Source organism: Tyto alba, unplaced genomic scaffold (genome assembly GCF_018691265.1).
Source record: "Tyto alba isolate M040663 unplaced genomic scaffold, T.alba_DEE_v4.0 Super-Scaffold_28, whole genome shotgun sequence".
NCBI lineage: Eukaryota > Metazoa > Chordata > Aves > Strigiformes > Tytonidae > Tyto > Tyto alba.
The window spans coordinates 1,415,458-1,428,591 of record NW_024881302.1 but is presented as its reverse complement, the minus strand read 5'-3'; the positions used below and the strand labels follow the sequence as shown (position 1 = coordinate 1,428,591).

Here is a 13,134-nt window from a genome sequence, read left to right as displayed (position 1 = left end):
CTACTTCTTGGCCCGGCAGAGTTAAAAAAGCTTGTGCATGAATACTAACATGATTATCAATACTCATAGGGGAAAATTAAAGACCTATTCTCAGAGGTTTCTGCTGCCGCTGGGTTTCATATGCTGCAGCTATGCGGGCTGTGTTTGGAAAATGGGTACATACAGTAAAAGAACAACAAAGAAGAACCAGGCAAAGCCCAGAGTTTACAATTAAAATGAGAATAATTCAGCCTAGCACGGCTATGTGTTAACTGCGGCATGCACTTAGCGTAATATACCACTTTCCTTCGTGAAAGTACACAGGAAAGGAATCAAAATGACCCGTTATTATTTTCATTATTACTCTCATTCCTTTGCATGCAGAAGGAGTTATTTCTGTTGCGAAGATTTCTATGTGCAAACCCGCAGTGAATAGGGCCTCGCACCCAAGGCAGAAGACACCCTGCAGCACAGGCTGGCACAGTGACGGGGAGAAAAAGCACCCGAGAAAAAGCACAACGACGGGGAGGCCTCGGGGAGGTTCCCCTTCATTTCCTCCTGACACAAGCGCAGCACGGGGAGGGACGCCTGCAATTTCTTTCTCCTTCTTAGCATTAAAATCGCATGGTGCTGGGTGTTACTAACAGGCCTGTCTGCTTACGGAAAGCCGACAGCAGCAGGACAGGTCAGTTATGTTTTATTATTGTAATGAACCTTTTAAAGCAGCTGCATAATAACAGCTCTGGGCCTACTTCTGGTAAGCCTCCTGGGCGTTTAATTCCACAGAGCTTGAGGGGCATTCTTCAGAGAAAGCGCTGGTAGGATGGAGGGCTGGATCCCAGCGGAGCGGGGATGCTCGTGGGCCACAGAAGGGAAATGATCACATGGCAGCAGAGACAGAATGAAATCCCACAAATGAGAATTTGGAAAGACTTCTTGTTCACAGAAACGTTTTCAGGATTATGTTTCAATTAAAAGCCATCTTCTCTTTCGATTCGAATTCTCATTGCCTCAGCTCCCGAGCCAGGCAGGGTGCAGCACCGGGCAGCCCCAGCCCTCGGAGGCTGGCAGGTCTGGTTTTCAGTGTCTGCGAACGCCAGCAGGTAGCAAGAAAGACAAATGGCCAATGCGGTTTGAAAACTCCTCCGTGCCAGTCAGCTGAGGCGTTTTCGCTGAGTGGGGTAAAAGGAGGTCGTTATTTGAAATGTGAGTTTGCAAAAAAAAAACATTCCGAGGGGACCGCCGAGCTGGTTGGCTTCGCATCCCTCGTGCCTGCGCGTGAGCCCCGTCCTGCCCCGGGGTGGGTGGCCCTGCCCGGTGCCCCCCGGCCGGGCACGGGGCCGTACCCCTCCCCTGCGCCCGCCGGAGCTCTAGCCGGGGCCCCCCTAAACCTCCTGCTCCCGCTGCCAACTTGTGTCGCGCAGGGTAGAGCAAAATAATTCCAGCCTCGGCGCTGGGAAGCCTCGGACTCCTGGGGGAGTCTGGGAAAAAAAAGTGTTATTCTGGCGGCTGGGCCTGCAGTGGGCATTTCCCCTCCGGCGCAGACGCCCCCCGCGACTGAAGACAGGATTTCCCTGCTTGGTTGGTTTTTTTCACTGTTATTATCACCGTCACCGTCACCACCATCATTATGACTTCCCCACCCCCCCGACTCCCACTCGTGCCCCCAGCCCACTGGCCTGGGCAGTGGGGTGACGGGAGAGGACGATGTGCCCGTGCCACTGCCGGGCCCCCCACAGCCCCCCCGGTCTCCCGTGGGGCGCCGGCCGGGGGTCCCCCCGCGGCGCTGGGATGCAGGTGCTGTATGCAAATGAGATGCGCGGGCGGGGCCTCTGCCGGCTCCACCCACTGCGTGTGTCTCCCCCCCCCCACCGCGCGGCGCTATGCAAATCAGCATGCAAAGCAGAGGGGCGGGGTTTGCCATGCAGAGGAGCGGCGGGAGGAGGCGGGGCTCGCTATGTAGATGAGGGGGGGGCGGGACGGAAGCGTTATGTAGATGAGGGGGCGGGGCCGCGGCGGCGGCGGGGTGTGTGTCGGTGCCTCCCGCCAGCTGCAGCCAGAGGTTGCCGAGCGCAGCCGAGCCCCGGCCCCAGCTGCAGCGGGCGAGCCGAGCCGAGCCGAGCCGGGCCGGGCCGGGCCAAAGCGAGCCAAACCGAGCCGAGCCGGCGGCCGGCAGCCCGCCCAGAGCATGGCCGAGCCGCCGGCAGCGCCGGGCCCCGAGGGCGAGGAGGGCCCGGTGCGCTTCGCCCGCAAAGGCGCCCTGCGGCAGAAGAACGTGCACGAAGTGAAGAACCACAAGTTCACGGCGCGGTTCTTCAAGCAGCCCACCTTCTGCAGCCACTGCACCGACTTCATCTGGTGAGACGACCCCGGGACCCCCGGCCCGGCCGGACACCCCCCCCCCCCCCCCCCCCCCATACCCCCACCCCTCTTTCTCCGGCACCCCCAGCCCGCCGGACCCCTCCTCACCCGGCCCCGCGGCGCCCAGCCCGGCGGGACCCCCCCCCTCAGCCTCCTCCGGACACCCCCTCCCCACCCCGGCCCGGCTCCCCTCAGCCCCCCGGGCCCCCGCCGGGCAGGGTCGGTGTCTCACGCCGCTTCTCTCTCCGCAGGGGCTTCGGCAAGCAGGGCTTCCAGTGTCAAGGTGAGTGTCGCGCTGCCGGGGGGGCTCGGGGGACTGGGGGGGGCAAGCACTGTCCGTTCCACCCCCCCCCCCGCCCCGGGGACCGGCCGCGGAGCATCGCCGGGGCTGGCGGGCAGCATCCCCGCGGGAACCGCCGTGCCCAGGCCGGGGAAGCAGCTTAGTCATTTTTTTTTTTTGTTTTGTTTTTTTTTTTTTTTTTTTTTTTTTTAAATCAGCCAAGCGCCTGGTCGGTGTTTTTAAGCTGCTTGTGTTTCGTTACCGGAGATAAGCACCCAAGACTTCAGATAAATCCCCCCCCCCCCCCCCAAAAAAAAAAGCCAGAGGGAAGTTTATTATTTTTAACGTACTTAACATGAAAACATGTGTGCTCATGGCAGAGGGGCTGCGTGCCGGCTTGGTGGCAGTCCGGTGCCGTAACCACGCAGCCTGGAAGAACTTGAATGGCTTAGTTATGTTGCTGGGGAAAAATAAGGCTTTATAACAAAATATGTTGCAGTAGCTTCTGGGTTACTACAGCCGGAATCGTTCATTCTGATAACGCTGGGATTCTGGAGGGGCTCTTCAGGGGTTTATTATGTCCCCTCAGGACATTAGGATGAATTAACTGAGCTTTATCTGGTTGCCTGGTGCTGTTGTAGCCAGGCTCGCTGCGGGCTGCACATGCTCGCCGGCAGCCCGGCTCACCCTGGCCGCGGTGTGATGGGTCCCACCTGCGCGAGCTTCGGGTCTCGGGCTTCCAGCCGGGCTTGTGCTCACAGTCAGTGGCGGGGAGATTTTACTCTTACAAATATTTGGGGCAGAGTTTTTATTTTGGCGGGTGGCCGAGTCGCAGGTTGGGGTGTTTTGCATGAAAATGAAGCAGCTGTACAGCTCTGATCTCAAGAACAGCTCGTTTTGGCAGGCTCGGGTTGTATCTGGCAGGGGAGAGCAGGCCCCCCTGGGTGGCGGTGGGGCGCGCAGGCGGAGCTGGAGGTGGGGCGGTGTGGGGCTCTCGGGGGGCAGCTCTGCCCGCGGGCCGGGGGGCTTTGCCTCGGGTGCTCTCAGGAGCATCTCTGCAGACGCCCGTAGAAGCGGTGTAAGTCCAGCCCGATCTAGATGGTGCTGCTACTCGTTCTTAGGAGTATAACCTTTACAATAGCAAAAGCATCTCCCTGCCGCCTCCCAAACCTCCACCTAAAGGCCTGGGCTGGTGTTGGCAAGCAGATGTAGAGACTGAAACGTGTCCTAGTGGTGTTACTCAAGGTCACAGCTTCCCCTGGTCCCTGAGGTTTCATACATGGGCAGTCAAGTCGTGTTACTCAGAGGAGTTTTGTGCAGCTTGTATCTCCTACTGTGCATCTTCCCAGGTTTACCCAGCTGTTAATTCTCTGGCTTTCCTTATGGTGCAGGCAGTGTCATGCCAGGCGTATTTGTGCAAACACAACGCCCCTGAGATCTGAAGTGTGCTAGAAAAGCTGGTGGGGATCATGTGCTGGTGGGGCAGGGCTTTTCCTGTATCGTTTCTAGTGCTTTGCTCAGTTTTACCGTAGCATTCAGTATCAGATAATTGGAGCCTTTTCAAGTCTCTCTTCCAGCTGTTAGAAATTATTGTCCAAACATGTAATTGTGTGCCTTGTCTCAAGCTTTATCCTTAAATGTTTTTAACCAGTGTTAAACCACTCTTTGGTGCGAGGTCAGTAAATGGGACCCATGGAGGTGGTCTCGGACTTGCTAACGCGCCACAGTTGCCCTCCAGATGGGGAGACCCTGGCCAGTGGTTCTCGGAGCTGGAGCCCTTTTCAGGCTGCCAGTAGCACGCTGTGCTCAATGACGTCTCCAAAGGTGCGTGACTGGTCTATAATGTACCTTTCTGCCCTAAGAAACCACTTTCCAGCTTATTCTGGTGTTACGGACGTGAAATCTGCATTGCTGTATTGCATCTTGACCCTAAATGCTTTCCTAAAATCAGTGGTCGTCTGTGGATTTTCACATGCGTCCCCTTCTGCGGGTCCCCGTGGGGTGGGGTGTGGGCGTGCTCCTCACTACAGCGCGAGCATCGTGCGGTTGGCACCCCACGGCGGAAGGCACGCCGCGTCTCCGTGTAGAACGCTTCCAGGTTGGGAAGTCAAGCACGAGCTGCCGCCTGCCATCTGCTTGGAAATCACAGCTACCCCGGGGGGGGGGGGCTGCGGGAGGTGAGAGCTCTGGGGGGGCGGGGGGGGGGCCGGGGCTGGCACCGCTCCTGCCCCCCGAGCCGGCGTAGCGCTGGTACCGCTCCCGTCGGCGAGAAGCACGGGGCTCTGGGCTTGTGCCCCTCGCGTTGTGCTGCAGCTGCTCTCGAACTGGGCAAATAAGTCGTAATTTACATGGAAGGAAAAAAAAACGCAGGGTTAGCTTTTCTTCAGGGGTTCTCTTTCTTCAGCTCTGCAGGGCCTGCGGTAAGCTTTGATTGGGGTGTTCAGCTCTCCCTTTGTTGAATGCAGATTTAATTTAACAACTTCCCCAACTATTTTATCCCGTCCAGCAGGGATGGCTGGAAACGAAGCTAAGGCACACGCCTGTCACTTCTGAGCTGTTTCCTACTGCCATGCTTGCTTTAAGTAGGTTTTCACCTGTGCCCTGATTTCTTTCTAGGGCACTTGCAATAATTAGATTGTTAATTAGCTCATTACTTGTGACTTTTGGCAGGAAGTTAGCAGAAACTGACTCTTTGTAGCTCGAAATACTAATGGATACCACAAATGCCACTTAATTGCTTGCTAATCTCCTTCTTATCCTTGTATGCATCTTAAGACTTCCTGGGGTAACGTCTTTCTTCAGAGCCAGAAAGCATTTGTGTGCTGGGCAGCAGGAGGTCTGTGCGCAGGCGGCCTGAGGAGCAGGGCTGGTTCTTGCAGGTTAAAGAAAAATAATTTTGGGAGGGGTTGGGTGGGAAGGCTGAAGTGCTGTGGATGTGCCCGGAGCTGCCAGAAAGGCGAGCTCTTCCCGGGGGAAGCTCGACGTGCGCTGGCTGCGTGTCAGCCCGCGGTACGGAGGGGGCTTTCTGACTCTCTTACAGTGATCTGTTGTAGCTGGTAGGTATGTGAGCTCTCACGTGAGCTCATCTGTAACAAAGAGAAAGGGGTGTACGTGTTCTCCCCAGGTTTTGAGATCCACCTGTCCGATACCATTACCAGGGAGTATGGGAGGAGGGAGAGCGCAGCATCTCGTTATCTGCAGGCTCTCTTGGTGAAGGAGTGATGTGTGGCTGAGTTACAGCTGATGGCTTCGCTGTCGCGGTTCTCCTAACTTAAGAAGTGCTTTGAGGGTAGTAAAAGAAAGGGAACTGGTTTCAAAGCTGTCGAGAGTGAAATTCTTGGTCTCATTCTCAAAATGTGCCGTTTCTGGGAACTGGTAGCTTTCTCATTGTCTTTTCTGCTTGTGTTCCCTCTTTGCCATCCTTGGCGTTTCTTTCTCCTGTTGTCCAGGCAGCTCTGGGTGCCTCTGCAGATCGGGGGCCCGGCTGCCTTGGAGGTTTTGTGAGGGGGGCACCTCACTGGGAGCTGGGTTTGTTTAACCTGGAGCCGCCGTCGCAGCGGCTGGGCTGGGCTTCCACCCTGGGAACTGGGGAAGAGCAGGGGAAGAGGTGAAGAGCCGTGTAACATGATTCTCACTTAGGAGCAAAAAATAACCTGCATCTGTTACTGCTTTCACGTATACACAGTAAGTAGAAGAGATCTTGGAAAGAAGAATCTTGATTCCTTAAGAGGAGAAGGGAAAAAAAGAAAGCATCATTCGGTAATGGATGCTTAGATCTCATGCAGTAACTTTTCTGGAGAAAATGTTTACTTCCCATCCCCGCTTATGACTCAGGAAGCAAAGACACTCTTCAGATTTAATCTCTTTCCAAATTTCATACCAAACATAATTCATTCTTCCAGGTTTTCTTCTCCCTGTCCTTCAAATCCAATGCTCTTGGGTTTTGTGTTTTTGCAAGTGAATGTCTGATACCAAAACTAAGCAGCTGGCAAATGTCAGACGGGCCTTACCTTTCAAGCAAGTATTTCTCTCTTGCTATCTGCCTTCAAAACCCACCCTTCCTTCCCCCACCTCGTCGCTGCCCTCCAGGCGGAAGTGAAACCCGTAACAGCTCTGGTCTTAACTGCAGCTCATGCTGCTGCTACGCTTATTGGTTTGTCGCCATTAACTTCACGCAGGCATTCAGTGTGTACTTTTATTGACTGTATTAAGCAAGTGAGAAACAAAAGCAAAACAAACTCCAATCATTCAGAGTTGCCTCAAACCCAGTAATTTCGTGTCAACATATTACGCACACTGGAGAAATGTTAGTGTTCAAATAGACTAATTAAAAATGTTACTGCAATTACTTTTGCAACACAAACGATGCTAATTATATAATGCTGCAGAAATTGGAAACATAATTTTGGAGGGATTTTTGCGCGCCTTGCGGTGGCAATACAGTTCTTGGCACGGTGGCCGTGGAGCCCCGGGCCGTGGGAGCCCGGTGCCGCGGGGGCAGCGCCTTGGAGCAGGTAGAAATAGAAAGGGGAAGTCGGTCTGGTCCCCCGCGCTGCACCAGATGGTCTGTGGTTCTGCAGAACTGCGAACACAGACAGAGCTGACAGGGAAAATGGGAAGATGTGCCCCTTTGCGTTTTGGTCGAAGGACCCAGGCTCCTTCAAAGACGCGTTTTAGAGCCCGTAGCCTGAGCTGGTCTCCCCAAGGCTGCTCCTTGCTGCGCCGGGTACCTGCGGCTCAGACGAGCAGCTGGGGAAGCAGATCTGTTTTGGAAGGAAATCTGGGCTTGCAGCAGCCTCTTGCAGCGCAGGGTCTGTGGCTGTCGGGTTCAGAGGGGCTCACTCGATATGTTCAGCCCTGTTAGTGTCTCCTTACAGTGCGGGAGCGTTCATTTGAGTTTCTCAGTGGAAGTGGTTTCTCTTTTTCCTCCCCCTTTGCAGTTAGCGTGGTAGATTTTTTTCTTTCTTATCTCCCCAGCTAGCTGTCATCCTAAAAGGATCTTAGACTTTGATAATGAAGTGATCTGTTTCCTTCCTGGGGTATCTGTCACTGACCAGTGTCAGCAATAGGAAGCTGGGCAGAGAGTCTTGGAGCTGGTCCCCGGGGATCTTTGGGGGCCTTGGGGAGTGGCAGGAGGGTTTGCATCATGTCTAGCTGGTGTCTGTCAGCTGTGACTTCACTGCAGAGTTTAAACGACCCCGGTATATGAGCCTCTGGTCATGATTACTCTCCGGGTATCGAGTCGTCCAGGGGAATTTAATGCCTGGGCTGTCTCTAAGGAGACTTCTCGGCAAACAGTACAGGCGTTTCTCCACGTCTGCTAGCTCATGTGCATGTGATCCTACAAATTCCTACAGCACACGGGCTCCTGGAAGGGTGTGTAGGGCACCCTTGCACCAGCAGTACGTTGTGGGCGGACACTCACCTGTCTTGGTGCCAGCAGAGGATGCTGAGGTTGCAAAACAGAGCAAGACCCTGAGGGTTTGATATCTGGTGTAAAACAGGAGGTGGGACTGAATATCATCTCAGAACTTGGTGTGGATGCTGTTAACTGATGGGGTTTTATCTAGAAGCTCAAGCTAGAAGAGTTGCACAAGCGCTTCTGCTGGGCTGCTGCCGTCCCAGCCAGCAAGCGCGGCTCCTCATTCTTCCGACTGCACCTGAAAAGGCAAAAATCTAAAAATGCTCGAGATGCTCATCAACGCCATCCAGTCCCCCTTTGGATTTATCAGCAAATAAATTCCATGAGCCCAGTGACTAAGAAATTAACTTCTAGCTGCGTCCATAATTTGGTTCAGGGCAGAGCTGCTTGGAACATGACATTATAAAGGTACAGTCAGAAGGGGAAGGTTCAAGTGCTGTCCCCTGGCCTGAGTCAAATGTGTGTAGTAGTGAGAGGGGATGCTTATAAAGGCAGGTGGGATGGGATTTTGCCCAAGAGAGATGTTTGGGTGGATTTTTCCTGCAGGAGCCAGCTGTGCAGAGGATTAGTGCTGTACATTAACAGAAAGAGAGCTCTGGATCTGCCAGGGTCCGACCGTGGGCTGGTTGCCTTTCTGTGCCTGTTGTAAGGCTCCAGCATGGAGCAGTGGTGGAGGGCGTTTGCAGTGCTGTGCGATTAATTCCTCTAGCACGGCTGCATGAATCATTATTCTGAAAGTCCACAGATGAGAGCCATTTAGAGAAGGTGAGTAACAAGCTCCCTGTAAGAGGGGGGTGACTGTAGGTCTTTTGGGCAGTGTGTTCCTCGTGTTCTTCAAGGGTTGCAGCCTGAGAAAAAGGCAGTAGAAACGAAATCAGAAAAGCTGGAGTCCTTGTGCAGTGATCCTAGGTGCTGCCTTGGGTTTCCATCGCCGTGTTCTGGTGTCGCCTTGTGTGTTGCCAGCACAAATACCCTTCGCTCTGGTGCTGACCGATGTGCGCGCTGTCCGTGATGGCTGGGCCAGGGGAGGAGGGAGAAGAGACCGCAAAGCGCTCCAGAGACTCTCCGGGCTTTTCAGATGATGCTGTAGGAAACAAAGCGTGGCCAGGGACTTGTTCAGTCCCTGGGTTGGCGTTGTCCTGTACCTCGAGTTTTAGCAGAAACTCTTGCTGGAGCCGAAGCCACTGCGCTCCTCGGGGCGGGACCCCCGCAGGGACTCCCCCGAGAGAGGCACTGCGCTCAGATCTTGGGCCTCAGCAGAGACGTGGGGCTGGCGTGTCTGGACCCGAGCGCAGTAGGAAATGAGGGCTGTCCTTTGGAGTTTCGTATTTCCCTGGGAGAGGACAGCTGTGGGCTGCTCCGAGCCAACCCCACCAGCCAGGGCTGGGCTGGTGTCGGTGGTGACCACTGTGCCTTGGCCGGGAGTGCCCTGAGGCAGAGGGGCTATCGATAGTACCAGCAGAGATGTAAAATGGAGGCTGTAAATGCTGTAGTCTTCCAGGCAGCATCCTCATAGGCGAAGGTGAGAATCTCTCCAGAGCTTTTCAGCCCATCCGGGCTGGTGCCAGGGGGTGCTTCCCAAGCACGGGGGCTATTTCTCCGGCAGAGAAGGGGCTCTCACTGGGAAGGACTTGACCCTGGCTGGACTGTCCTGCCAGCCCGGAGCAGCCGTCACCGAGAAGTCAGTTTTTCCACCAAAGCCACAGGAGGGGTGGGGGAGCCGAGAAGAAAGCTCCAGTTGTGCGGTGCTCGGTAGCAGCCAAATGCTTCATATTAAGCAGAAGCAATTCCCAGAAGTAGCTGTGCTGGCTGTAACTCTTCCCGGGAAGGCAGCGTTCCCAGCCGCGAGCTGCTGCCGCTGAGAGTTGCACCCGATGCTGCGCCGGCGCAGAAGTGGCCGAGCGCTTGGCTGGCTCTCGCTGGGGGGGGGGGGATAAGGCTTCCTGCAGGCACCACGCAGAGCAGCAGCCCTGGGGTCTCTCCCAGGGGATCGTTCTGCCCCCTCGGTGTGTCTCATCCCGAGGAGCTGAGGGCTGTGGGGTGGCAAGCAGCCTCCCGGGTTGCTGCCTGCATTTGGGACGCTGAGCACCCGCTCCCCTGCTCGCCGTCCTGCTCCCCGTGGCCAAGGCGCCACGGAGCAGCCGGGGGGATGGCTCTGCCCGCATCGCTCGGCTTCTCTGTCTTCAGCCCTGGGCGGCCCCAGTGCCACGCACATAGAGATAGTTGGCAGCCGTTTGCCTCCTGCATCAGCTTCTGCCCCGTGAGAAACACTTCTGGGGGTTTGTAGCTGGTGAGGGGAAGGGGGGGGTGAGCAAACACCTTCCCTTCCTCGGGGAGCCGCAGGAATTGGGGGTGCCCGGCGTGGTGCAGTGCTGGGATGGGTGCACAGCCCAGGTGTGCTGCAGGGGCTGATGCAGGCTGTGCCTCGGGGAGGGGGATGGGGAATCTCCACCCTTCTCAGCTGTTTTGTGTTAGTTTTGCTAATCTGTTCTGATTACCTTAATAGAGGCTGGGAGTGATTTACAGGTCCTGTTCTTAGACCAGTGGGAAAAAAAAAAAATGTTCTCCTTATGAGTAGGCCACCTGAATTCTGTATAATTAAAACAATAACTTGCAAGCAGCAGACCTTTTTTTTCCTGTTCAGGGGTATTTAACTGTTCATTGATACGGGAGGAAGCATGACAAGTCTTGACAGGGTCCCACTTCTTGCAGTAAGTCAGCCCTTGCCATCGCTTCCGACAGCCGATCCTGGTTCCCTGTAAAAGGAAATGCATTTCATGGGAGATGACAGCTCTGCTCCGGCAGCATCCCGGCGCAGATGAAGCTGCCTGCTGCCACTGTTGTTCAGCTCAGCATCTGCTGGCAGCGCTGGGCACTGTCTGCTGGCCGCATGCTGCTCTGCAGCGTGTAAATCGCTTTGGGACGGGTCCCCTGCAGCCGTGTCATCTGCGCTTTAATGCTCGTTGCAAACTGGAATAGGACTCGTTACCATCTTCCTGCAAAGAGGTTACTGGAAGCCAGTTACTTGCTCTTCTTGTTTACAGAGCACCTCTCTAGCTGGAAGCTGGCCAGGGCTGGGCAGACCTGGGCTGTGGCAATCGTTGCTCTGCTGTTAGGTGCTGATAAATGCTGTTTAGATGAAGATGTGATTCTTTCCTTTGCGGCTGCCACGGCCCGCCGGAGCTGCCTGCACAGTGTAGGTGCTGGTGGGTGTCAGCGGCGAGGGGGGATGCTCGCGGGCTGCTGGGGATGGCGTGTGCAGGCAAGAGCCAGGCGTGTTGGCTGGCCAACCCTTTGTGGCTCATAGTTGACCCGAGGCATAATTGTGGCTCTGCTCAAGCTGTTTGTGTTTTTTTTTGTTTTTTTTTTTTGTTTGTTTGGTTTTTTTTGTTTGTTTTTTTGTTTTTTTAGTGTGTGTTTGTTTGTTTTTGGTTGGTTGGTTGGTTTTTTTTGTTTTGTTTTGTTTTTTTTTTTCTTGAGGGATTTGGGCTGACTTCCTCAGCTGTTTGTAGCTGTCCTGCTCTTCCCCTTGTGTGGAAACCCCCCCCATCCTGCTCTTCCCCTTGTGTGGAAACCCCCTCCATTGCCAACCCAGTTCTGGCATGATACTTGAATCAGCAAGTTTTTGGGGTGAACACCCCTATCCTCATTAGCCTCTTGCTTTCAGAATTTAACTTTTGAAGCACAGTGTCACAAGTCTTCCTGCCCCAGCTGAAGTGCATTGATTGCTGAGCATCTAATGCATTTGAGTTACATCTTGTCAGCTTAAATAATTTGCTTCCATATTTGGACTTGCTTTTGTGCCAGATTTATATGTCTTGTTTAAATATGACGAGCAGAATATACTCATAGCTAATCCTAGCTGGACAGGCAGCGCCTGCCAAACGACCCAATATTAATAAGCTCCAGTACATGCAAGTTACTGAATTCGCTAACCCGAGACTCATTACTGTATGACTCCCCTTAAATTGTCTCTTTTGCATCCAGTTAAATCTGTGTTTTTCCAGAGTCAGTCTAGTCTGAGCTTTCCCCTTTGGGTGGGAGCGCTCACTCCCCAAAGCAATCTGCCGAGCAAGAAAATCTTTCTGGGCCCAAGTGGGAGAAAACCCAGGTGAATGTTTTTTGGGGTGGTTGGAGAAATGATAATTGGTGGCTCAGCAGGGGGGTCTTTGGGATCAGGGCTTCGGGGGGGCTGTGTCGGGCGGGCAGGGCGAGGCGAGCATCTGTGGCTCGAAGGTGGTGGCAGTAGCTGGGTGCTCGGGGTGGACCCCTGCTGCTGTCGCCTGGGGGGGTCACGTCTAAAAACTTGGGTCTCCTGTAGTTCTGGTCTTCCTACATTCAGTATTGAGTCAGCAGCAGGGAAGCTAAAAAAGATTCTGATGTCTAAATCTCAGCCTTCAGCCACTCCTCTTCCTCATGCTGTGACGCTGGTGCGTTTTAGCTGATCGTGCCGGTTGACTCCTCCCGGTCTTCTGTTGCCATGTGAAATGATGCAATAGTAATAGCTTCACCTTTGGAGAGAACAGTTGAGTTACCTTTATTCCGATGGTCTGAACAGCAAGCACATTTAATAGTTGACAGTCTTAGCTCATGAACAAATGCATTTTCATGATTTCCAATTATAGCAGAAGAATGAGAAAGTGAGGTTGTGAAGAGGAGTGAAGGTCGTCGTGGCTCTTCTGAATGGCTTCATGAAATTTTGCTCAGTGACATAGCTATGAAGTCAGGAGTCAGGACGAAGACTGTTTTATAATATCAGTAAGAAGTTGGAGTGAGGGGGAAGTGGCCCACGAATTTAATTTGCATCACTGAGTGGATTAGCTCCTGACGCAGTGCAAAGTCATTATTTACCATGTCTCCAGATCTGTTGCCTTTATCAGCGCAATGGTTTGGAGGGAGGCTGATTCAGAGATCATTACATCTTGGTGTTTTACTTGGCGGGGACTGTTAACACTTGCCTTGTAAGCAAAATGATGGTGCTTGTCAGGATTGTTAATATTGTGCATGCCCCAAGAGGCTGAGTAATTTGTTTTTAGTTTTTTTTTTTTTTTTTTTTTTTTTTTTTTCTTTCTTTGAATTCATTACGCTAAAT

At 53.8% G+C, this 13,134-nt stretch overlaps 1 protein-coding gene across 2 annotated transcripts in view; it reads left to right on the top strand.

Annotated features, from left to right (window-relative positions):
- Nucleotides 1-1,989: 1,989 nt before the first annotated feature.
- PRKCB (protein kinase C beta) overlaps nucleotides 1,990-13,134 on the top strand; it is a 130,432-nt gene continuing 119,287 nt past the window's right edge. Inside the window, exons 1-2 of one of the 2 annotated variants that reach the window (XM_042798551.1) lie at nucleotides 1,990-2,337; nucleotides 2,592-2,623. In XM_042798551.1, coding sequence (XP_042654485.1) covers nucleotides 2,168-2,337; nucleotides 2,592-2,623 — 202 coding nt within the window. In that variant the 5' untranslated portion in view covers nucleotides 1,990-2,167. The remainder of the gene's footprint in view (nucleotides 2,338-2,591; nucleotides 2,624-13,134) is intronic. The other variant, XM_042798552.1, reaches the window with a different exon arrangement.